Source organism: Culex pipiens, chromosome 3 (genome assembly GCF_016801865.2).
Source record: "Culex pipiens pallens isolate TS chromosome 3, TS_CPP_V2, whole genome shotgun sequence".
NCBI classification, from domain to species: domain Eukaryota; kingdom Metazoa; phylum Arthropoda; class Insecta; order Diptera; family Culicidae; genus Culex; species Culex pipiens.
Genome location: NC_068939.1, coordinates 108,853,618 through 108,877,907, shown reverse-complemented (window position 1 = coordinate 108,877,907; position 24,290 = coordinate 108,853,618). Strand labels below are relative to the sequence as shown.

General features: G+C 45.2%; 1 protein-coding gene across 1 annotated transcript in view; it reads left to right on the top strand.

Annotated features, from left to right (window-relative positions):
• The window catches only part of LOC120421487 (serine-rich adhesin for platelets), a 36,871-nt gene that overhangs the window by 8,744 nt on the left and 3,837 nt on the right, over nucleotides 1-24,290 (top strand). Inside the window, exons 6-11 of the mRNA XM_039584705.2 lie at nucleotides 2,847-2,993; nucleotides 5,257-6,059; nucleotides 6,714-7,992; nucleotides 10,922-11,099; nucleotides 11,178-11,441; nucleotides 11,505-11,748. Coding sequence (XP_039440639.1) covers nucleotides 2,847-2,993; nucleotides 5,257-6,059; nucleotides 6,714-7,992; nucleotides 10,922-11,099; nucleotides 11,178-11,441; nucleotides 11,505-11,748 — 2,915 coding nt within the window. The remainder of the gene's footprint in view (nucleotides 1-2,846; nucleotides 2,994-5,256; nucleotides 6,060-6,713; nucleotides 7,993-10,921; nucleotides 11,100-11,177; nucleotides 11,442-11,504; nucleotides 11,749-24,290) is intronic.

Below are 24,290 nucleotides of genomic sequence, written 5' to 3'. Positions count from 1 at the left end.
AAATATGTTTATCGGATTCCTCGGAAAATTTCACATAACATATCAAAAAATGGTGAAGTTATGTTTTCGATACTCTGAGATACGATTTAAAAAAAAAATAAAAACTGGTTTTTTCGACGTGCCACGCGCAAAAATGGGAAAATGACGAAAACGGGAAAAAAAATTTCACTAAAACTGCGATAACCTCGAAAATTTCAGCAATGACCTATACATGTTAGGTTACCAAAATTTTCGTAATTACGCAACGCAACTTTTGGTACCCTAACATGTATAGGTCATCGCTGAAATTTTCAAATTATCGCAGTTTTAGTGAAAAAAGTCGATTTTGTCCCGTTTTTGTCATTTTCCCAGTTTTTATTTTCAAAAAATCGTATCTCAGAGTATCGAAAACATAACTTTACCATTTTTTGATATGTCATGTGAAATTTTCCGAGGAATCCGATAAAAATATTTTCAGATATAGGCTCTTTGGTCCCGAGACCTTCTAAACAGTATTTTAAGTTTTCATACGACGTTTTCAAATGTTTAGCTAGATTTTTAAAACTTCTTACTATTTTTCCCAAATAACCAAACTAATCACCTTTCTTTTGCGTCTAAGACAGCTAAAATCGGATGAAATGGCGCAGATATGATTTTTTGAAAAAAGTTGTTTTTGCGAAAATCGACGAAAATTGCCATTTTTCGGACCACCCTAACACGGCGTAGGTCACCCTAATGGCCAAACAAAAAAAATACGGGTCTTATTATTTCGGCCAAGGAACCCCCAGAAAAAATTTGAGCCCGATCGGAGAACTTTTTTTTCGAATCATGCTGTTTTCGTGGGGAATTGGTGTATAACATCGAATATGTTAAAAATTAAAAAAATAGCATGCGCTTGCCTATTCATTTGTTTATAAAATATAATATAGATTTTTATATTACTTTTTATATAATCATTTAACAAGATAATACATGTTTTGCAATGTATAGGGGAACTGCATCTAACTCTATCGTGATTCTAATGTTGCCATATCAGCATTTTGACGTAAAATTTCAGCTCATAAAAAAACGTTTTCAATTGAAATCGAGTGATAATTAGCTGGAAGTGAGCAAGCAAGTTTCTATCAACAGATTTTTTAAATAAGTTGTTTAAACAGTGAAAATTAGCAATTTGGATGGAGTTAGGAGCGAGTGTTTCAGCTGATAATTTTATGTTAAGGCAATCTTACATGACTATAAAGAACAAAAAAAATTAGAAAACATGTTCTAATACAGTCTTACTGTCAAATTGATGCAAAAAATCTATAGTTGATTGAAAAATATTTTAAAATAAAGTATTCAATGTTTTCTTTTTTGAAAGAGAAGTGTAAAAAAAACTGGAGCTCATGGATGGCTGTTATAAAATTTTGCAATGTCCGAATGTTTATCTTTTGAGTTCATAATCAATTCAAATCGATGTTTTTATATTCATTTTACTAACAAACTGTCTTATGGGCTGTTCAAATATAACATCCATAATTTTTTTATTTCTAACCCCTCTCCCCTATCACGTGGTTATCATATACCTTCAACATTAGCTGTCACAAAATACAGACCCCCTTTCCATCTCTATATTTGCAAAGTAATTTACGAACGACCCCCTAACCAGTAATAATTTGTACAACATGTTGTATCACACCCCGAACACACAATCACGTCATCGTCCTTCCCATACCTTTACCAAACATTAAAATTCACCGCCATTTGGCAGTCATCATCCCAGGTCCAACCCAGGCAAAATCTGATTTGAAATATCCGCACATCAACCCCTCTGCCGCACGTAGAATAGAAGGTAGAACGACCCAAGCCAGACACGACGACGACGACCGAACCGCGTTCATTACTCTCTCTGTTCCATTCGTACGCTGGTTGTTAATTCATCCTTTCATTCTGTAAAGGTATTCGTCTCCTCGCCATAGTGTGTTGAAACCACACAAACACACACACACATGCGCAGCGTGTTACTGAAGGGAGCAGGACATCAGCATTTCACCAAAGCGTGCGATTTCACGAATTACGTAACACATTTCGATACAAGCTTATGGCTGTGTATAAGGAGCGGCGTTACGTCATCTCTGAATGTATCCTCAATCTGGGGACTCTGCAAGGCAAAGGGAATGGAGAAGAGCGCCAGGATTTTATTACTCTCACTTTTCTCCAGTGTTTGCCCTAACGCTATCCTTGTAGATGTGAAGGGTATACAACACTCGAGGTAAAAAACAGAAATCTCAAACTGAGAAAGGGCAAACAAAAACCGAGACCGAAGCTGTTGAAGTTGCAAACAGGACATGTGCTCCTCGTCTGCACGCGCGTCCAGACGTAATGTACTCGAATTGTCGCGTAATATTCTGTGATTTGTAATAATCGGAAGTGTACTCCAAGTGGGAGGTGAATCGACGAGCCTTTGGCTTGTCCCAGGACATTATTCAAAACACCAGCGGCATTGATTTGGGATTTGCATTCGGCGGTGACCTTCACAAGGCAAAACAATAAAGTGTGATTGAACCTCCCCAGGACATCATCGAGGATGAAACACAAGAGCCACAAAAAGGAACGGCGCGAAAAGAAACGCAAAAGGGACCGAACCGCGGACGATGAAGTGTGTTTTTTTACTACCAGGGTAGGGAGCCGCCAATTGTGTTGAAAAGTTCCCCCCATTTTAGAGGTTGACCATCAGCGCGCGCGCTATACTTTATGTCCTGTAGACAGCATTTGCATATTCTGCCCATTGAATGATTATTTTTTGTGTGTGCAAAGCTGTACGATGTACTCTAATGTGTTTGTTTTTCTTTCTCTCTTTCCCTCTTTATCGTGTTTTTATTACACAGGCCAAAACCGAACCAAACTCCCCACTCCAGCCGACGACGACGAGCGGGGATCCTAACCTGCAAAACGTGAGCCCCAACCTGGTGCAGCAGCAGACGCAGCACGGTTCGAACGTTATCTCATCCTCCTCCATTAAGCATCAATCGCAGGTGAGTGCGTTTGGGATTTGGGGGTTTTAATCGATATTTTTTAATTGACAGGAACTTGGGCCATCTATTGGAAACTTGGAACAGTTCGTAGGTTAGGAACGGCTCGAAACAGCGTCTGTATCCCAGGTTAGAAGCAGCTGATTACAAGTCCCAGTGTTAGTGTGGGACCCTAAACAGTGCTGGCAAGAGGATTCTCCGGCGAGACAGGGAGTTGGTGATGGCTAAACACACCCGCAATAAAAACTCAGTGCAGAAAACTCCAGATGCAAGCCGATCCAATCGCCGACCAAATCTATGGGGACCAAGGGATTGGAAACTTGGTACGTGGAACTGCAAGTCTCTCAATTGGGGGCTCGCTGTCGCGACGACAAAAATGTGGCGACTACCAGATCCCGACGCACCACCTGTTCATCGATTTCAAAGCCGCGTACGACTCGGTCGACCGCGAAGAGCTATGGAAGATCATTCCCGACTTTCCCGGGAAGTTGATCAGAATGAAGAAATCAACGATGGATGGAGCGTGAAGATCTAGAGTGCGATGTCTGACCCAATCGAATCGCGCAATGGAATGCGACAAGGCGACGGTATCTCCAGCCGGTTTCAACAGGCTTATGACACGGGCGGGCTTCAAATGCGGGGCACGATTATCAACCGGTCCAGACATGGACATTTTCGGCAGAACGTTCGAGGAGGTAGCTCGGTGGCGAAAACGAAGTATCTGCTGGCAAGAGGAACCGAGTCCCTTAGGGCTCGTATAGGACCAAGCATGACGATTGACGGCGACGTGTTCGCGGTCGTTGATGTGCTTACTTTCCTCGTATCGTTAGTGACGTCGAACAACAACTGCAGCAAAGAAATTCGGAGGCGCATCATCACCGGTAGTCTATGAACTCCACATGACTCTAAGGTCTGGTCAGCTTTCCCGGCGTACGAAGTGCACCATGTACGAAACGCTGATAAGACCGGTCGTTTTCTACGGGCACGAGACATTGCTCGAGAAGGACTTGCAAGCGCTTGAAGTTTTCGAACGGCGAGTGCTTAGGACGATCTTTGGCGGAGTACGTGAGAACAATGTATGGAGGAGAGGATAAACCACAAGCTTACCCAACTCTATGGCGAGCCAAGCATTCGGAAAGTCGCCAAGGCTGGCCGGACATATCGCAAGAATGCCAGACGCGCTGGGCCAACCGAATCAGAAAATCAATCCGGTGAAGTTGATTTTTATTTCAGAGCCGATTGGAACGCGGCGGAGGGGGCACAATGTGCGAGATGACTGGACCATGTAGAGGAAGATCTTGTAAGTAAGCGTGAGAGTTCCGCAGCGGAATTGGAATTGGACACATGAGTACAGAAAGTGTTCAAAAAACGACGTCAAGCTTGTCATCGACTTAAACGCTCAGGTTGGGCAGACGGAAGAGTTTAGACTGGTTCAGCGACCTCCAAGGACCATGGTCATACGCAGTACCTTCTTCCAGCACAAATTACTCTCTCGAGATCACCGAACGACATGAAGACCCAAATCAACCATATTATCTGTGACGAGTGAACCCGTCAGCGAAACTGCATCGAACGCCACAGATTACTTGAACCGTGTTCGACGAAGAATGTCAGGTGGATTTGAACGAGCTGGGAATGGCGCGGAACGAGTGGATACTGCACAATACCCAAGGGAACAAGGACACGTATAAACAGTTGTGAAGACAGTAATCCTAAATCTTTCGGATTAAAAAGCTTCAACTGGAAGAGTTGTAGTGCCAAGACATGGAACAGCTGAAACGATGCAGAACTCAAGGTCTGGGACACAGAACTGTTACCGGAAGAGTGAAAATAAGAGAGAGACAGGTTGGAATGTGAGAATTACCAAGGCATCAGCTTTAATCAACGTGTTCAAAAAGATTATCTTCTGTCGCTGTCTAAGATCATCTTCTGTCACGTATCGGCGCCAGCAAGGATTTTGTCGGGACATACCACTCCCTTATTATTGATTTCAATGCCACGTACGACTAGATCGATCGTAAACTGAATCAGATTCCAGAACCAAGTTAATTTAAAAAATCTGACGACGTTTTTTGTTAATGATCTGGCTGAAACCGAGTAGGTAGTTTTTTTCAGTAGACTACGATGTGCATCTTTTTTATGAGAAAGGCAACCGGCTCTGTTTCCTCTTTAAAATCGTGAACAATAGATGAAGCTTAATGTATTTACTTTCTTTAAACTTAAAAATACTAACAGATCAAAATTTACTACCTTATTTCTTCCCCAGTCCAACTCACCTCAACTTCAGCAGCAGCAACAACAACTGCAACAACAACAACAGCAGCAACAGCAACAAAACCAACCGCACACACCCAGTCTAGTGGTGTCGGTTCCCCTGTCGACAGCTACCGTACCTGGCATAAATCTACCGACGAGCAACAGTGGTAGTAGCGGCAGCAGTTCCACCACAACCAGCAGCAGCAACAACGCCACAAACTCAAACAGCCATGTCCCGCCGCCGACGAGTAGTAGTCAGCAGTCGGGTAGCAGCAACAACAGCAGCAGTAGTGGCAACACCCCGAACATCATCTCCCCCGGTCAAATGCCACCCGGGTCGAGTCTGTACCAGCAAATTGCGCACCGATCCGGCTCCGACCAGCTGCTGAACGCGCACACCTCCAACCGGTCCAGCCCGGTCATCCAGCAGCCGGCGCCGAGCCACGTGATCCAGAATGCGGCCCACTCGATCCTCGAACGGCACTCGCCCTCGATGAGATCGTCACCCTCGATCATTACTAGCGCCAGCTCGCAGCAGCATCAGCAGCCGCCACCACAATCGCACAACAATCTATTCTTGACCGCGGCGATGGACCTCAACTCCGGCAGCAGTCTGTCCGGGGGTGTGTCCGTACTGCAGAGCATTTCGCCCGTGCCGCCGATGAGTGCCATACAGAGCACGTCGTCGTCCCCGATTACGCCCGGGGGTGATGGCGGTCTCAAGATAACCTTCGAGAAGCAGGCGCCCACGACGAACGCCCGCATTACGGCTCTTCAGGAGCAGGAGCAACAGCTGGCTGGGCGGAGGTCGAGGTAAGGAGGAGAATTTTTGTTTTGATTGGTTTTGGTTTACATACTTTCATTATTATGAGATTTAGTTAGCATGGTTTTTAGTCAGGTTGAGCTTGTAGTTTGCTTTTGTAGATTAGTTGACCTTTTTGCAAAATACAAACCAGCATTTTAGGTTACTTGCAATGACCGGTGGTAGCCCTCAGGGATAATCCGACAGGGGAAAATTTTCAGAAACATGCGAATTTGGATGATATAGGTATCAAAATTAAAGGCCAGCAATTTTCTTTGGCATACTGGCCGTGTATGTAACATAACCATTTGCACTTGTTAAACCTTCCTACGGCATTGGGATTAAAATTTATATCATTATAACTAGCAAACTTCAGAGTGGTCGAATCGCTTCGCACTCTTCGGCAAAAATTGTAGAAATTCAAAAAGCAGGTTCGATTCCACGTCAACTTCAAATAACTAACCCAATTCTAGATAATTGAATAGATTAAACAAAGCTGGTTTGTATTTAGCAGTAAGTCATCACAATTCCTCAGTTCCACTTTTCAGTTCAGTTCCGTTCAGTTCAGTTCTTCACTCACATGGTATCTTACAATGAAACATGATCGATACCTCCAACAAAAACGTCAATGTTTTTTTCTCCCACCCACTACCATTTGTACACAGATCACAATCAAGAGAACGTGGTGGTGGTACCGGAAGTGGAAACAACTCGGGTGGCGGCGGCGGCGGTGCTGGTAAAACACGAATCTCCAAAAAACGGTCTCTGCAACAACAACAACAGCAACAGCTGCAGCAGCAGCAGCACCGTTCGTCCCCGCTCATCAGCTCCGGCACATCGTCCTCTTCTTCCACCCCTTCCTCCTCTACCAACAACGCAATCTATCCGTCTAACGAGCCCACCACCACCACCACAACCTCCACCAGTCGTAGCTCTACGCCTAGTCACACTAACACGGCCAATGGTAACAGTAGTAACAGTAACACCGCTGCCGGACCGCAACTCCCGGAACGCCACTCTGCCCACAACTCCGACAAGCTTTCCCACTTTACGCCCTCCGCTTCTTCGTCGTCCTCCGTGACGGTCCCGGCCGCCAACGCGCTGGTCAGCTCTTCTAACGCTGTCGTCCCTTCGGTCGGAACGCCGGTCATTGAGAGCGTTGGCTCGGTCATTCCGGCGGCGTCTCCGCTGGTGGCCGCCAAACTCTTCCAAAGCAGCAGCACAACCGCGGACCACGGTCACGGCGGCGTCGGCACCAACCCCAGTAGCAATAACCATAATAACACCAGTAACAGTAGTAACAGTAACAACAGTAATAACGCTGTCGTGGTCACGCACACCGGCAGCAAGAAGCTTAGATCCTCGCAACCGTCGGTTGAAACACCCTCGCCATCTACTTCCAGAACGCCGGACAATAGTTTCGGTTCCAATTCGTCGTTTAGCGGTGGCGGCGGCCTCAAGTTCTCGTACGAAGCCCAAACCCCGACCACCACCATCCTCTCCGCAGCGGCAAATCCGGCCCAAATGGGGGCCACCTCGACGATCATCACCGCGCCGCAGCCGATGGTGGTCAAGGAGTCCCCGCCCAGCTCGCCCGGATCGGACACGGGAGGAGTTACAGCGGGGGCTCGCAGCGGAAGCAACAAGCGCAACCGGAAGCTGTCGACCAACTCGAACGCTGGCAAGAGTAGTATCGCTGTCGGGGTCGGAATCGCCGGCGACGCTGTTGGCGGTGGCGCCGGACCTCCCCTCGATGCCAAGGACAGCAAACTGTTCCAGAATGGGGTTGTGCACGCGACGCACATGCTCGGCAACCAGCTCAATCCGAACAGTACGGTGGCGCAGAAAATGTCCGACCAGCTGTGCATGGAGGTCGATGCGCACTCGTTCGTGGAGGCGCCGACGGCCATGCTGGGACCGCCGTTCCCCGGAAAGAGTCAAGCGGTAAGTCGGCTTTTCGTTGAATTCATGAAGCGTACATATAGCCTAAGTTGCTATGGGGCGCGGGTTCGATTCCCGCCTTATCCTCCTGGCCTTCTATCGGATGGGGAAGTAAAACGTCGGTCCATTTGCGTAAAAGAGGTTTTTGGGTAACTCACCACACATAACTTTCGGACGCCTAGAAATGAGCAGAAACTTGCAACAGAGACCACAAAAGACCCGGGGGTCGTTAAAGTGGATTTCTTTGCTTTTTTTTTACATGGCAATTTTTTACCGATGGTAAAATGTAAGTCGGTAAACAATCTGTCAAGTTATTACCAAAAAAAAACAACAAACTCAAATTTTTTACCTTATCTGGTAAAATTTTACAGTATTTCGGTAAAGAAAATAAAATAGTAGGGGAACTATACCCTTTCTCAGCCTATTTCTATTATTGGCCTATCATCACTTTGATCATGAACTACAGCTTTCATAAAGTCTTTTGACTGTTCCAAAGTAATAAATAGCTCTAAAGTGAGCAAGCAACTCTCCATTGTTGATACATCTGAAAATGTTGATTTAATATCGGAAAACGGCAAAAGTGATGAGAATTGGTCGAACGGCTTGGAGTGATTAAAATGGGTATATTTCCTCTACTTACAAAATAATTGTTTTTTGCAATCCCGCTGTAAAACTGTCAGCTTTTCCTGCCCTACTGGAAAAACGAACCGGCCTACTTTTAACTGCCAAAAATAACAGATTTCAAAATCAATAATTTTTTTTTTTTAATACCAGTGCTGAAAAGAAAATAAATGAAAGGGGAGAGAAAAAAGAGAAGAGAGAGAGAGAGAAAAAAGAGAAGAGAGAGAGAGAGAAAAAAGAGAAGAGAGAGAGAGAAAAAAGAGAAGAGAGAGAGAGAGAAAAAAGAGAAGAGAGAGAGAAAAAAGAGAAGAGAGAGAGAAAAAAGAGAAGAGAGAGAGAAAAAAGAGAAGAGAGAGAGAAAAAAGAGAAGAGAGAGAGAGAGAGAAAAAAGAGAAGAGAGAGAGAGAAAAAAGAGAAGAGAGAGAAAGAGAGAGAGAAAAAAGAGAAAAGAGAGAGAGAGAAAAAAAGAGAAGAGAGAGAGAGACAAAAGAGAAGAGAGAGAGAGAAAAAAGAAAAGAGAGAGAGAAAATAGAGGAGAGAGGGAATAGAGAAGAGAAAGAGGTAAAAGAGAAGAAAGAGAGAGAAAAGAGAAAGGTATGAGCAGGGTTGCCAAATGGCCAGATAAATGTGGGAAGGCCTGATTTTTTAAGTGTCGGCAGAATAAAAATTATTCATTCATTGAAAATCGCAAAAATTATCAGTTTTTTATGAAAATGTAAATTTAACCAATTTGAAGACGAAAAAATCTACCTACGAACTTATAAATAAATTTATATCCTACCTCCCCTTCCCCGATTTATGATTCCTAATTTTTTTGGCTAGATTTTCAGAGATTTTTTATCAGTACCTGGCAAGATTTTTCTGGTTAGTTTTCAAAAGGAACTAAGCGCCATTTGTAAACAAAACCGGTTTTCGATCAATTTTCGTCTATTTTTTTTCAAAAATTCTGTAGATTGTCCATCTACACGTACTTTAAATGCTGTTTACTGAAAAATAATGGAGATTCGCTTTGTTTTAGGAAAAATCTAAATAAGTCGGAGATCGTGATGGCTAACTAGAGATTTTTTTCAATTTTGACCTGGTAACCCTGGGTATGAGTGAGAAAGAGGAGGGATAGAGGGTGAAAGAAAGAAGAACAAAAAGAGAGATTTCTTTCTTTTTCTAGAAAAAGAGATAGAAAGAAAGAGAGAAAGGAGTAAAAGAAAAAGAGATAATAAGATCCATAGAAAGAGGTATAAAAAGAGAGATAGAAGGAGGTATGAAAAGAGAGATAGAGAGATAGAAGGAGGGATAGAAAGAGAGAGAGAGAGAGAAAGAGAGAGAGAGAGAGAGAGAAAGAGAGAGAGAGAGAGAGTTGTGAAACTCATAGAGCATGTTAGCAACGAAATATCAAAAAGAGAAAGTGTTAAATGTAAGAGAATGAACCGTAAAAATAAAAATAAGAGTAAAATAGAAGGATGAAAGAGAAGAAGAGAAGGAGAACAGGATAAAAAGAATAAAGAGAGGATGCAGAGAATTAAAATTAGAGCCAGAACACAGCAGAGAAAAACAGTTAGCAACAAAGAGCCGAGATACCATAGCTCAACAGATATAAGATCAAAGAGAAAGCTAGAAAAAAAAACCCAATAGCACATAACTTGACAAACAGTTTAAGATTCAGTAAAAGATTATAAAAAATATAGGTGAATAAAATTGTGACACAGAAAAGAAGAAGGAAGATCGTAATGGAAAAGAGAAAGAATTGCGGAAACATACTAGTAAGAAAAGGCGAAATACAAAAGAGAAAAAGAAAATAGAAAGCGAGATAAAAAGACGATAACAATGGGACTCTGGTAGAGAAAAGAAAAAGAGTAGAGAAACAAAAATTTAAGCAAAATAAACAAGAGTGATAGGGAAAAAATACCTAAAAAGAAGAGGAAAAGAGGAGAGGGATAAAGTATAGAGAAAGATAAGCGAAGAGATAAAGAGAACAGAGAAAAAAAAGAAAAAGAATAATTGATGTAATAGTGAGACAGACAGAAAGTAAAAATAATGAAAGAGTGAACTAAATAAAAGTGGAGAAGTTCAAGTAGTGAGTTAAAGAAAAAAGGAAAATTAGAAAAGAGATATTATTAGAATTGTGAAAAAAAGAAAGAGACTGTTCAAGGGCTTTATGAAAATAACCCAAAGCCTAAGAAAAAAATTAATGGTAGTTCAAAATTTGACCAAATTAAGAAAAAGCTCCTGTTCGTTAAAAAAAACTTATTTTATCTAAACTTATATGATTCCCTTACAAAATATGTCAAAATTTAACACTTTCCACCTCCTTCAGGCCCGATCCAGCAACGCGACCGCTCCCCAACCGGCCCCACCCTCGCTCAGCTCGATGCTATCGGGCAGTGGGACGGCCACCGCCAACGGTAACACCCCCCAGAGTCTGGAGCAGCTGCTCGAGCGGCAATGGGAACAAGGATCTCAATTCCTAATGGAGCAGGCGCAACATTTTGACAGTGAGTCCGCTATCCGCGTCCATGTCCTGTCCGCCCTTCGATACTGATGGTTTGTCTTTTTGTGTATCTTGTTTACAGTCGCATCGTTACTGTCCTGCCTGCACCAACTGCGAAGTGAAAACATCCGGCTTGAGGATCACGTGAACAATCTGGTTGCGCGGAGAGATCACCTGCTGGCGGTAAACGCGAGATTGGCAATTCCGTTGAACCCGGCCGCCTTGGGAGGGGTTGGTCTTGGGGGAGGGGGAGGTGGAAGCGGTGGTGGCGGCGCTAGTGGTGGAACAGGAGGCGGTCCTTCGGGGACGGCAGGCGGAAGTGGAACCGGTTCCGCGGGATCTCAAGGTATGTTGACTTGAATGAGTTGGTGGGAATCTCAAACAGCATGACACATTGTGGCTTTTGCAGGTCAATTCAACAACATGCACGGCAACGGACCGCACGACGGCGGTGGAAGTACGACGACCACGACGAGCGCCATCTCCAGCCGGAGTAGTCGGATACAGCAGCATCAGTCTCAGCAGCAGCAGCAACAACAGCAAACACAATCTCACTTTGGCAGCAACTCTACCGGTCAGTTACCACTGGAAAATGGTATCGACTTTAGACACTCAAACACGACACACCAGAACACCAACAGCTCATCGATCAGGTAAGGAACCAACCTGCGGGAAACCCCTCGGAAGGCAATCTGTTTTCTTACCCCTCTTTGTTATAATTTCCCACCATTTATTTATTTACGATACGTTTTTTTTTCTTTCTATTGTGCTCTTTATTTCTATATCTTTGGCCTTCTCCGTCTATCACACAAACAAATCACAAATTTGCGCGCCTCAGCGAAAAACCCAACACAATCTACGTCAACTTTTGAGAGGAACCAAAAGTGGTGGTGGTGGTGTATGATTCCTGCTGGTTTCTGTCTCCTCCTTCTCCGAACGGTTGGCCTAGCCAATCTCTGCTGCCTGGTCACATACACACTCTTGTAGCCGACACACGCCGGACACACGCGGGACTTGTTCGTTCCGTGTGCGATTATGACTAAAGTTGAACCAGCAATTTCGCTGTTTAGCGCGATAGAAAAAGTGATTTATTTTGTCTGTTTTTAGTTTTTACTTCGGAACAAATGTTTTTTTTCGTTTTCTTTAGTTGGCTGCAAAATGCTTTTTAACACTTTATACGTTTATTTTTGTATAAAAAAAATAAAGTAAACTGTCCTGCCTTCTAGGTTTAGTTATTATTTTTCAGTTATACAATAATTTATACTTGGTTTACAAGTAAAACGTCAGACTAGTTGAAGGTATCGACCAGAAATATTTAATTTAATTATTTTTAGTAAATAAAATTTAATTGGTTCGACTAAATTCTGTTTTTTTACTTTCATTCGTTTCGAACACACCCTTGCGTTATCTTTACTATTGTTGAGAGAAATGTTCTGTTCAGTTCCTTCATTTTTGTATTTTCCCCTGGGAAGGTTGTGGGTCTTTTGCAGCTCAAGGTGGATGCCACTTTTCACACATTTCATATGATACAACTACATTTTTTTTCATTACTGCAAACCAGTCTTATAATGCTTATTAACAGGCTTAGTGATATTTTAAGCTAGAAAAATCACGAGGACCCTAATTCCAAAATACAAAATTTTACGGAAATTTCGCGGATCGTAAATTATTGAAAATAACCTTGAAATTCTTATGTTAAAATAACAGAAACTATTTCTTATGCTTGAATATATATATATACAATTTTCAATAATCTAATAAAAGATCTTGACTAAGAGTGTCACTTCAAACCCGGGCAGACGGAAATAACTGTGGAATAACATTTTTTTGGTTATTTTAACAACTAATCCGATCATCCCAATAACAGTTGGAGGTATTCTTCCATAACAAAAAATGATATTTCAAAGTTGTTCTAGCTTTCATCCAATAACACATTTCGTTATGATAACATACACTGTTATTAAACCCTTATGCTAAAATGGATTTTTCAAGAAGATTTCATAACAATTTCTGTTATTTTATTAAAATGGTATTTGTTATTTAAATGACATTAACAATCTTGTCTAGCCGAAATGATTTAAATAACTTGAAATTTCTGTGACATTTTGCCCAGTTAAAATATTTTTAGATTAGAACAGAACATACGAAAAAAGTGGTATTTCTTTAACTTTCACGGGAACCATCAACCCATATAATCAAATATCCTGAAAATTAAATAGGACTCAACAAAAATCTGAAATGTTCTAGAAAAGTAATTATAAGATCAAAAATAAAATTCATTTACTCTTTCAATTGATTTCTAAAATATATCAATTAAATTGAAAAATCTGTGCAATCTTTCAAAAACTTATTAGAAAATACTTGTTTAGTCAATTTCAACTTTTTGGTATGATAATAATTACAACTGTTCGGTCGCGATAGCAAGTTGAGTTGTCACCCTGCCGTGTAGCATAAATTTCTATCTTGCTATAATTTTCTATCTTGTGTGTACACACGGCAGGGCAACTGTAGTGGTGTGGTTGATCGTGCAGATCACGCGCACTATCGCGTAGTTTATTTGCATTCCTTTTTGCACTGCTTGAGTGTAGTATCAGTACAAATAAATCGTCGTCGCAGCCGGTCGTCGTCTCGCGTTTCTCTGAGGAGATTTGTTTACGTTTTACGCGAAATAAAGGAAGAAGAAAGAAGTTCTTTGTGCGGAATAAAATTGTAGTTTTTACGTGCTAAAGTCGTCGTTTTCATTACCTGTGGAAGAACATACTTACCCGGGTACTTACCTGTGATTCTGCTACCGCTGCTGTCCGGAACATACCTGTAGAACCTGCAAAGAAAGAGAAGAGGAAACGTGCACGGGAAGGAAGGATTTGGGACACAGAAGGACGACACAACACACGGAGGACAAACACAACAACTAGACACAACGTAGAAAGGAGCGACAGCGCAAACGGTACAGGTGAGAACGCGTTTCGTGGCCAGACGGGATTGGGTCCGAACATTGGTGCCGTGACCAGGATTTGTTCCTTGGGTGGCCCAGCGAGACGCCATCGCGATCACCTTTGTGCGCCGAGAAGAGTTCGCCATCGCTGCTGGAGAAGAAAGACTTTGCGGCCATCGCGACTGTTTGTTTTGGCGCTCAGCAACAGCAACAAGTTCAACGACCGGGAAGAGGAGGTCAACGACCCTGCGAGGGAGAGGATTTCCATTAAGACGTGCACGGCCTGGAGGACAGGCTCACACGGTGAGTACACTTGTCTATTCTGTTTACGTTTTGGAATCCTCAACGTTGTTGTACTTTCTCGGTACTGTCCTGTTGGGACGTTTTGCTGCTGTTGGAGTTTGCTGCTGAACGATTTTGACGATCACGAACAATACGGCCGACTGCTGTGTGATTGGCGACGGTTTCGAGTACGAGCGGTACCTGTGCTGTACTGGGGACTGCTGCAGTTCTGTGCGTGTTTGGACAGGTGTTTTTGTTTACCGGGGGCGCGTATTTTTATACGGTTGGTTTACAAGGCCTGTACTGCCAGGCTCACAGGGTGAGTACTCGGCACGAATTCTTGCTCGACGGTGTATTGCAACCCTTTTGCTTTCTCGGATTGCTCCGGTGGACAACTCGCTGCTCTCGACGTGTGACACTGCCGCGCTGGTGACGTCACTGCACTGCTCACTGCTGGAAGGACGGAAAGTTGCTGTTTGTTCCTGTTGGGCGTAAAACATAAAAGGCCTAGTTTTACAGGCTCACAGGTGAGCCTCTTTCCATTCCGTTAAGCGCGTTGTTTGTGGTGCTTCGCTTGTGTACCTTTTCCCACAGTGTGCCAACTGCGTCATCATGTCGACTAGGGCCAAGCTGGTCAAGAAGCGGGACCTGATCATCGCGCACCTGACTCGATCGAAGAGTTTCCTCAAGGGCTACGATGCGGCGACGCAACAGCATCTAGTGTCTGTCCGGATGGAAAAGCTCGAAGGAAAATGGGAGGAGTTTGAAGCGTTGCAGCTGGAGATCGAGGAGCTCGAGGACAAGGACTACGAGGCAGGCGTCACTGCCGACGCGTCCAAGGAAGAAGTGGAGAAGCGAGTGAAGCAGTTGGAGGAAAAGGAGCAGCAGCGAGAGGACATGATGAGGAGGTTTGAGGAACTGTACTACGAGGTAAGGGCAGGGTTGCTAGCTAGGATGCCGAAGGTGGTTGCACCTTCTTCTGGTTGTAACGATGGGGCACCGAAAGTGCATGCTGGCGTTCATCTGCCCAAGATTGAATTGCCAAAGTTTAACGGGGATTACGATCTGTGGTTGCCTTTCCATGACACCTTCAAGTCTTTGATCCATGACAACCCGGATTTAAAGATCATTCAAAAGTTCCACTATTTGCGGTCATGCGTGGTTGAAGAGGCTGAGAGAAAAATCGAGAATCTCCAGTTGAGCGAGATCAACTATGAGATTGCGTGGGATACTCTTGTCAAACGGTTCTCCAACAAGTATCTCAATAAGAAACGGCATGTCAACGCGTTGTTGCACTTTCCGCGCGCGGAGAAGTTGACGGCGAGTGGGATTCATGAAGTGATCGACTGTTTCGACCGGTGTACGAAGATCTTGGATCAGCTGGGTGAGGTTTCGTCGGGCTGGGGAGTTTTGTTGACGCAGCTGTTGGTGTCGAAGATGGACGATGCATCGCAGAAGAGCTGGGAGGAAGCGGCGCTGAAACTAGCGGACCCGACGTTCGGTGATGTGATCCAGTTTTTGGAGAATCAGACGAGGGTTCTCGAAGCGATTGCAGTCGATCAGCAACCGGAAGTTCAGCGATCGTCACCTGTCACTTCTGGCAAGCCAGCAAAGAAGCCCTTCCCAAAGCTTGTGGTGAATGCTGCGACGGATGCTGGCCCGCAGAAGTGTCCAGTTTGCAAGGGATCTCACCAAGCTTCTTATTGTCCGGATTTTAAAAGGCTGTCGGTGGAGCAGCGGATCAAGACAATCTACGAGCAGAAGATGTGCAAGAACTGCTTGCGTGTTGGACATAGGATGTGGACGTGCCCGATTGCTGCACGCTGCAGTACGTGTGGTGGTAGGCACCACTCGTTGATCCACCCCGAGAAGCCAGCGGGTATCCGTGGTTCGGCATCGAACAGGTTGGCCCCGGTGGTGCAGCAGGCTGCTGGTTCTAGCGTACCGCCAGCAGGGACGGGAACGGCCAGCACACCGCAGGCTCTGACGAGCTCTGTGGCAACCATTTACGCTGCAAACGTGGCAGCGGAGTCGAGGAAGATTCACGTTTTCTTATCGACGGTTCTCGTTTCGGTGAAAGACTGCAACGGAAAGTTGCACACGGCGAGAGCACTTCTTGATAGCGGGTCGCAGGCAAATTTGATCTCGGAGCGGCTATGCCAGATGCTGCGATTGCCCCGTAAGAAGGTCAGCGTACCGATATCCGGTGTCGGCAGCGCACGGATGCAGGTTGACAGCTCGGCGTCGGCAATAATTTCCTCGCGCGTCTCGAACTATACCGTACCGATGGAGTTTCTGGTACTGAAACGAGTAACCGAGGACCAGCCGTCGGCAACGATTGCCATCGGCGAGTGGAACCTCCCGTCGGATATGGTTCTGGCGGATCCCGGTTTCAACAAGCGCGCTCCGATTGACCTGCTGTTGGGATTGGAGCACTTCTACGAGTTCTTGCTGTTGAATGGCGGTCAGGTACAGATCCAGCGTCCTGGTGAAGGTCTTCCGCTGTTTGTCAACACGGTTTTTGGTTGGATAGCAGCAGGGAAGACGGACTTGGGAAGCCTCAACCCTGTCCCGAGTTGTCATGTTTCGGTTAACGCGACCCTGGAGGAGAAAATCGAGCGGTTTTGGACCATCGAAGAGCTGCAGGAGGCACCGAAGCGGACACAAGAAGAGCAGGATTGCGAGGAGCACTTCCAGACGACGTTTTCACGCGACACTACGGGAAGGTACGTGGTGCGGCTTCCGAAGCGCTTGGGCTTTGAGAAGATGATCGGCGAATCCAGGGATATGGCGGTACGACGATTGATGCAGCTCGAGCGCAGACTCGGTAAAGACGAAGGGCTACGGGTGCGTTACAGCGAAGCGATTCACACGTATCTCGAGCAGGACCACATGAGATTGGTATCGGAGGAGGAGCTGAAGGGCGACACGCGCGTTGAGTGCTACCTTCCTCACCATCCGGTGTTCAAGGAATCGAGCACAACCACGAAGATTCGACCGGTGTTTGATGGTTCGGCGAAGACGACGTCAAATCATTCGTTGAATGAAGCGCTGATGGTAGGTCCAGTTCTCCAGGACCCGCTTTTCGACCTGGTGCTTCGTTTCCGGAAGAAGCAGGTTGCTCTCGTCGCTGACATCGAGAAGATGTACTTGCAGGTCAAGGTGCATTCCGACGACACTCCTCTGCAGCGGATCTTGTGGAGGCCGTCACCGTCGGAGCCCATTCGGACGTACGAGATGCTTCGGGTCACTTTCGGCCTGGCCCCATCGTCGTACCTAGCGACAAGATGTCTCCAGCAACTGGCGCATGATGAAGGTGAAGTGTACCAACGTGCGAGGGAAGCACTGCTGCGGGATTTCTACGTCGACGACTTCATCGGAGGAGCGGAATCCGAGGAAGAAGCGCTTTTGCTGCGGCAAGAGCTGGAGCAGCTGCTGCTGAAGGGCGGTTTCAGGCTGCGCAAGTGGGTGTCGAACGCCACAGGGGCGTTGGCGGGGCTGGCTGCGGACGACCTGGGGACGCAGACCAAGCTCAACTTCGACCAGGAGCAGGTGAAGACGCTGGGCATCAACTGGCAACCTGGGCCAGATGTGCTGGGAATCGACGTGTCGAGTTTGTCCGTGAGCGGACCGTGGACCAGAAGAAGGGTCTACTCGATAATCGCCCAGCTGTGGGATCCGAGCGGAATCACTGCACCGGTGATATCATGGGCCAAAATCCGGATGCAGCTGCTGTGGGTAGCGACGCAAGGGTGGGACGACCCGTTGGCGCCGGCGCTGGCGACACAATGGACGGAATTCCACCAGCAACTACCCGAGTTAGCCAAGATAGCAGTCGACAGGTGCGCATTCGTGGAGAATCCAGCGCACGTCGAGTTCCATGTGTTTGCGGACGCATCGGAGGCTGCATACGGAGCATGCATATACGTTCGCTCAGTTGACCCATCGGGACGGGTCAAGATTTGCCTGTTGGCGGCGAAGTCGCGTCCTGCAGGTTTGAAGAAGGTCACTCTAGCAAGACTGGAGCTGTGCGCGGCTTTGATGGCAGCGAGATTGTACAGTAGAGTGGTCCAAGCTCTCAAGATGGAGGGTACGGAAACTTGGTTTTGGTCAGATTCGACAGTCGTGCTGGCGTGGCTCAAGTCGCCATCGTACGTCTGGCCAACGTTCGTCGCGAACCGAGTCTCGCACATTCAGGAGCTGACGAAGGGACATCGTTGGAACCATGTCAAGGGGACGGAGAATCCGGCGGACCTCGTTTCGCGCGGCGTGATGCCAAAGGATCTCGTTGGACTGCGTCTGTGGTTTCAAGGTCCGCACTGGTTGGAGGCATTCGAGGAGTATTGGAGCAAGGCGAAGCACGAGGAGACCGAAGATCCGGCCGAAGAACTGTTGGAGAAGAAGAAGAACATTCTGGTGGTGTCGGAATCCCCGGAACCTCACCCGCTCATCGATCGCTACGCGTGCTATTGGAAGCTGCTGAGGATCACGGCGTACTGCATGAGATTTGCTCGGAACTGTCAGCGTCGCAAGAAGCCATCCACAACGTCGTACCTCACCGTTGGCGAGCTGAAGGAAGCTAAACTGGCGCTGGTGCGCAGTGTGCAGCAGGAACCTTTCGCCACGGAGATCAAGGCACTCGCGAACCACCGACTCGTGCCCGCCCATTCGTCGTTGAAGCTGTTGAACCCGTTTCTGGATCAGCAGGGCGTACTCCGTGTTGGTGGCCGGCTTAGACTCGCAGGCGAAGCGTTTTCCACCCGACATCCCATGATACTCCCGAACAGTCACACTTTCACGCGACAAGTAGCCGTCGCGTACCACGCAATTTCACTCCACTCTGGTCCTCGTATGACGCTCGCTCAAGTTCGCCAGGAGTTTTGGCCGCTAAGTGGCAAACAACTGGCAACCTACACGTATCGGAACTGTGTGCGATGTTTCCGAAGCAACCCTGTCCCTGTCAAGCAACCCCCTGGTCAACTCCCAAAGCCTCGTACAACTCCCTCTCGTCCGTTCACCGTCACCGGTGTAGATTATTGTGGCCCGGTCTACCTGAAGCCCGCACACCGTCGAGCAGCTGCGCTGAAGGCGTACATCGCCGTGTTCGTGTGCTTCAGCACAAAAGCGGTCCACCTTGAGCTGGTAGGGGATCTGACGACCGCGGCGTTTCTTGCGGCCCTGCGACGTTTCGTTGCGCGCCGAGGCCTGCCCTCGGAAGTCCACTCGGACAACGGCCTGAACTTTCAGGGAGCTAGCAACCATCTGCGAGAGCTCTACGATCTGTTGCAAGACCCTACGGTGATCGAGGAGGTCACCAACGAAGCTACTCGTCGTGGCATCGACTGGAAGTTTATCCCACCGAGAGCGCCGAATTTCGGTGGCTTGTGGGAGGCGGCAGTAAAGTCCGCCAAGACGTCGCTCATCCGTGTGCTCGGTCAGCGACAACTCTCGTTCGAGGACATGAGTACCGTCCTCGCGCAAATCGAAGCAGCGATGAATTCCCGTCCGCTCACTCCACTTTCCGAGGATCCGGACGAGCTGGACGTGCTCACACCAGGGCACTTTCTGACCGGAACGTCGCTGCTGGCGATCCCAGATCCGGATTATTCGGACATCCCCACGAACCGGCTGCAGCATTACCAGCAGCTGCAACAACTGGTGCAGCAGCACTGGAAGCGGTGGAGGCGAGAGTACATCTCGCAACTCCACAATCAGAACCAGAAGTTCCCGCAAGCAATCCAGCTGAAGGCTGGCCAGATGGTTGTCCTCAAGGAGGACAACAAGGCGGCAATCGAGTGGCCTCTTGCCCGCATCGTCGAGGTATACCCCGGCCCTGATGGCGTCGTCCGGGTCGTGAAGCTGCGCCTGCCGAACGGTGCTGTCTACAAGCGACAAGCATCCCGAGTTTGCTTGCTGCCTTTCGAGAGGGACTCGATCGGGCAGACTTCGAACGCCTTCAACCCTCAACCGTCACAAGGCGCACCGTGATCGGAGGAATCGCTGTCGACCGACATCCATGCAGCGCAACGGAGATGGGCGAAGAAGGCGCTAAGAAGATTATTTTGAATTTGAACAGTGCTAGGTTTAAGTCGCTAAGGAAGCAAAATAGGTTTAGTTTATTTTGATAGTTTAAATTCTTACAGAATTTTGGTGGCCGGAATGTTCGGTCGCGATAGCAAGTTGAGTTGTCACCCTGCCGTGTAGCATAAATTTCTATCTTGCTATAATTTTCTATCTTGTGTGTACACACGGCAGGGCAACTGTAGTGGTGTGGTTGATCGTGCAGATCACGCGCACTATCGCGTAGTTTATTTGCATTCCTTTTTGCACTGCTTGAGTGTAGTATCAGTACAAATAAATCGTCGTCGCAGCCGGTCGTCGTCTCGCGTTTCTCTGAGGAGATTTGTTTACGTTTTACGCGAAATAAAGGAAGAAGAAAGAAGTTCTTTGTGCGGAATAAAATTGTAGTTTTTACGTGCTAAAGTCGTCGTTTTCATTACCTGTGGAAGAACATACTTACCCGGGTACTTACCTGTGATTCTGCTACCGCTGCTGTCCGGAACATACCTGTAGAACCTGCAAAGAAAGAGAAGAGGAAACGTGCACGGGAAGGAAGGATTTGGGACACAGAAGGACGACACAACACACGGAGGACAAACACAACAACTAGACACAACGTAGAAAGGAGCGACAGCGCAAACGGTACAGGTGAGAACGCGTTTCGTGGCCAGACGGGATTGGGTCCGAACAACAACCAAATGATTGATGATAACGTCATGATTCGAAATCCGGACACTTAGTAGCATATCATTTTCGTTATAGCTGACAAAAAATCATGTAATAAGTTGGAAATGAAGAAATATCATCAGGATGTACTATTAACAGTCAGTTTTAAGAGAATGCATGCAAAATATGTCTTTTCTAACAATTTATCATCAGAATTTGGAAAATAAAATGATTTGTTGTGCTTCGAATCCCGGACACTGATAAAAGCTGATTCGAAATCCGGACACTTTTGCTTCGAATTCCGAGTGATCCGTTTTTGATAATGAATCGCACAAATTTGGACTGAAATGTTAGTGAATGGCATTCTCTAGGTCTCAAATAAGCTGTTAACATCAAAACAATCGATATTTTATATAAAAATTTGCTTGAATTAAAGGAAATCAAAACCATAAATTTCTGCTTTGCCTTCCCGGTGCTTCGGAAGCCTATGTAATATTTCACTTGAAATGTTTCGCATTTTTGGTAATTTTATTATTTTATTTTATTGTTTTGACATTAATTACAGCGTTCAAACAAACTTTAAATAAAACTTGATGTTAGTATTCATGAAATAACACAGTTTTGACATTCATAATGCTAACTTATATCAAAATAATTGATAAAACAAGAAGACGTGTCCGGGTTTCGAAGCGTCCGGGAATTCGAATCATGACGTTAGTATCCTTCCCAGTCACGACGTTCTAGCAGGATTCTAGCAGAGTTCTTACAAGGCTGGATATTCTTAGAGCATTCTAGCAGAAATGTTCCATCGTTCTAGCAGGATTCTGACAGAAACAGCTCTGCTAGAATATTTCGTGACTGGGTTGGAATAACTTGATGATTCTGAGCAGGGTTGTTAAAAAAAAAATATCGGCTCTCAGCAACTACAATTATCCCGCCTGAATATTCATGCCTCAAATACAACTCTAGAGTTTTTTTTTGGAAAGGATCAATAAGCTATTGTCTTACATATGTTTAATGTTTATAGGACCTTTTCAAAAACAACTCCAGAACTGCTCTTCTCTCTTCATTGAAACTCTCAGCGCCGAACATAGCCGAACACGTTTTCGTGTTTACCCACTCGCGATTGACATTTTCCTTTTCTCTCTCATTCCCGCTTCCACGATCATCCTACCGCAACAGCGTTTAACCACAAAAGCCGCCACAAAATCAATTTCGCAAACGCAGTTTAACGGGACGTCATGCGTGGTCGGCTCCTAATCGTCATCTCGCGTTCTTTCATTGCAGTTTTTGGAGAGATTGAGAGACTCAGCGGTGAGAGCGCATAGTCGAGGAAAAGGGGAGGAGTGATAGAGAGAGAATGACATCGCTGGGAATCACGAAACACAAGAAGAGTTCTCACAAGCTGTAGTGACGGCCGCTATACTCTCGGATGTTTTTGGTGCAGAGATTATCAATGGATAGCTTTTCTATCACTCATTTGCATCACTGATTCTGAGAATATGGTTTTTACTTTGACTGATTTTTATTACATCATTATCAAGTATTCGTAGCATTTACTTCTCAGTAAACGTTGTAACAATTTTATGTTAATGTATTTTTTGCTATGGTTTTTCAATTGAAAACTAATAAAATTTACATAAAAAGTCTTCATGGATAAATTATTTATTCTGTTGTTATTTTTAAGCAATGTTTGAGAAAATTGATAAATTTCACGAGATTTCACGGAAATCTTCAATTTTTACGAATTTCACGCTGTCCGCGAAATCGTGAAAATTCATTAACCCTACTTATTAAACTTCCTTAAAAAAAACATCATCTAAATTTATAGAATATTTGTGAATTACATCTTAAGGATAGGTTCAGTCTAAGATTAAAAAAAGCGTTTATAGGGGAACTATACCCTTTCTCAGCCTATTTCTATTATCGGCCTATCAGCATTTTGATCATGAATTACAGCTTTCATAAAGTGTTTTTGACTGTTTCAAAGTTATAAATAGCGCAAACAAAAGTGAGCAAGCAACTCTCAATTGTTGATACATCTGAAAATGTTGATTTCATAGCGGAAAAAGGCAAAAGTGATGAGAATTGGTCGAACGGCTTAGAGTGATTAAAATGGGCATATTTCCCCTACTTAAACTTTTTAATAACTCTCCAAAGACATTTTTGCTGAAAATATTATTTTCCTATTTAACGTGATAACAAAATTTATTCTCGACCGTGGTGTCGACTGAACGAGATTTCTGTAAAGCGTTTTATTTTGTTTTTCGCTGACAATTTTTTGAATCCCAATTCCCAGAAAGAATGTTTTCCGGATTGGACGAATGAAAGATTCCGAAATAAAATTACCCGGTATGGACACTTCCCGTAACGGAAATTTTCCGGATTATAAGTTCTTCATCTATTTCCTGAAAAAAAAATTTCTCGACATAAAAACAATATTTAAACTACATTCATTCTATACAACTACTACTACTACTAGTCAAATGCTGAACAATATTCTTAAAATACAATATACTAATACTTATCAATAAAATGAAAATAATGACACAAACAGTAGACACTCTCTGTTTGTCGATATTCCATGCTTCGATATCCTCAAGAAGACATTTTTGTCGTCCATAAAGTTGCGATATTCTAGGTCTAGGTTATCCGAAACTTCCTCAAGTTGAGGCCCAAGTGTATACAGCCGTACATGCATGAGGTAGGCCATTTTCGACTCGCGTAGCTTCAGGACGTTTCGGCTACCAGAGATATGATTCGCTGGGGTGTCCTAGGTCATCAACGATACTCTATTGTTCCTGTTGAGATGTTTTAAGTTAACCAAGAACGTTAGGGTGTTACGGCCTATGGTTCTACCGCTGTTACAAGGCCGAGATAGCCTCAGGAATCTTACTTAATCAATGTTGCTCGGAAGGCACACCGTCGGATGAGTTCTGCTAGGTTATTGTACTAAACATTACATGTCAGAGGTTGGTTTGAGCACACACTTAAACTTTTTTTAATCTGTTTTCAGGGCATTTAAATACACATTTTTTCTATTAACAAAACAATTTTGAAGCCATTTGGTTATATCATTGCCGAGATATAGCCCTCTCGCAACCAATCAGACTAAACTTTGGGATTCGGGCTCAGTACACCTAGGGGATCATGTCCTGAAATGCTCGCAAAATTCGGCCATTTTGTTACATGCTAATACCAAGTCCTTTCTATATCACCGTTGATCGAAAGGCATGCTTACGTTTGGGTCGT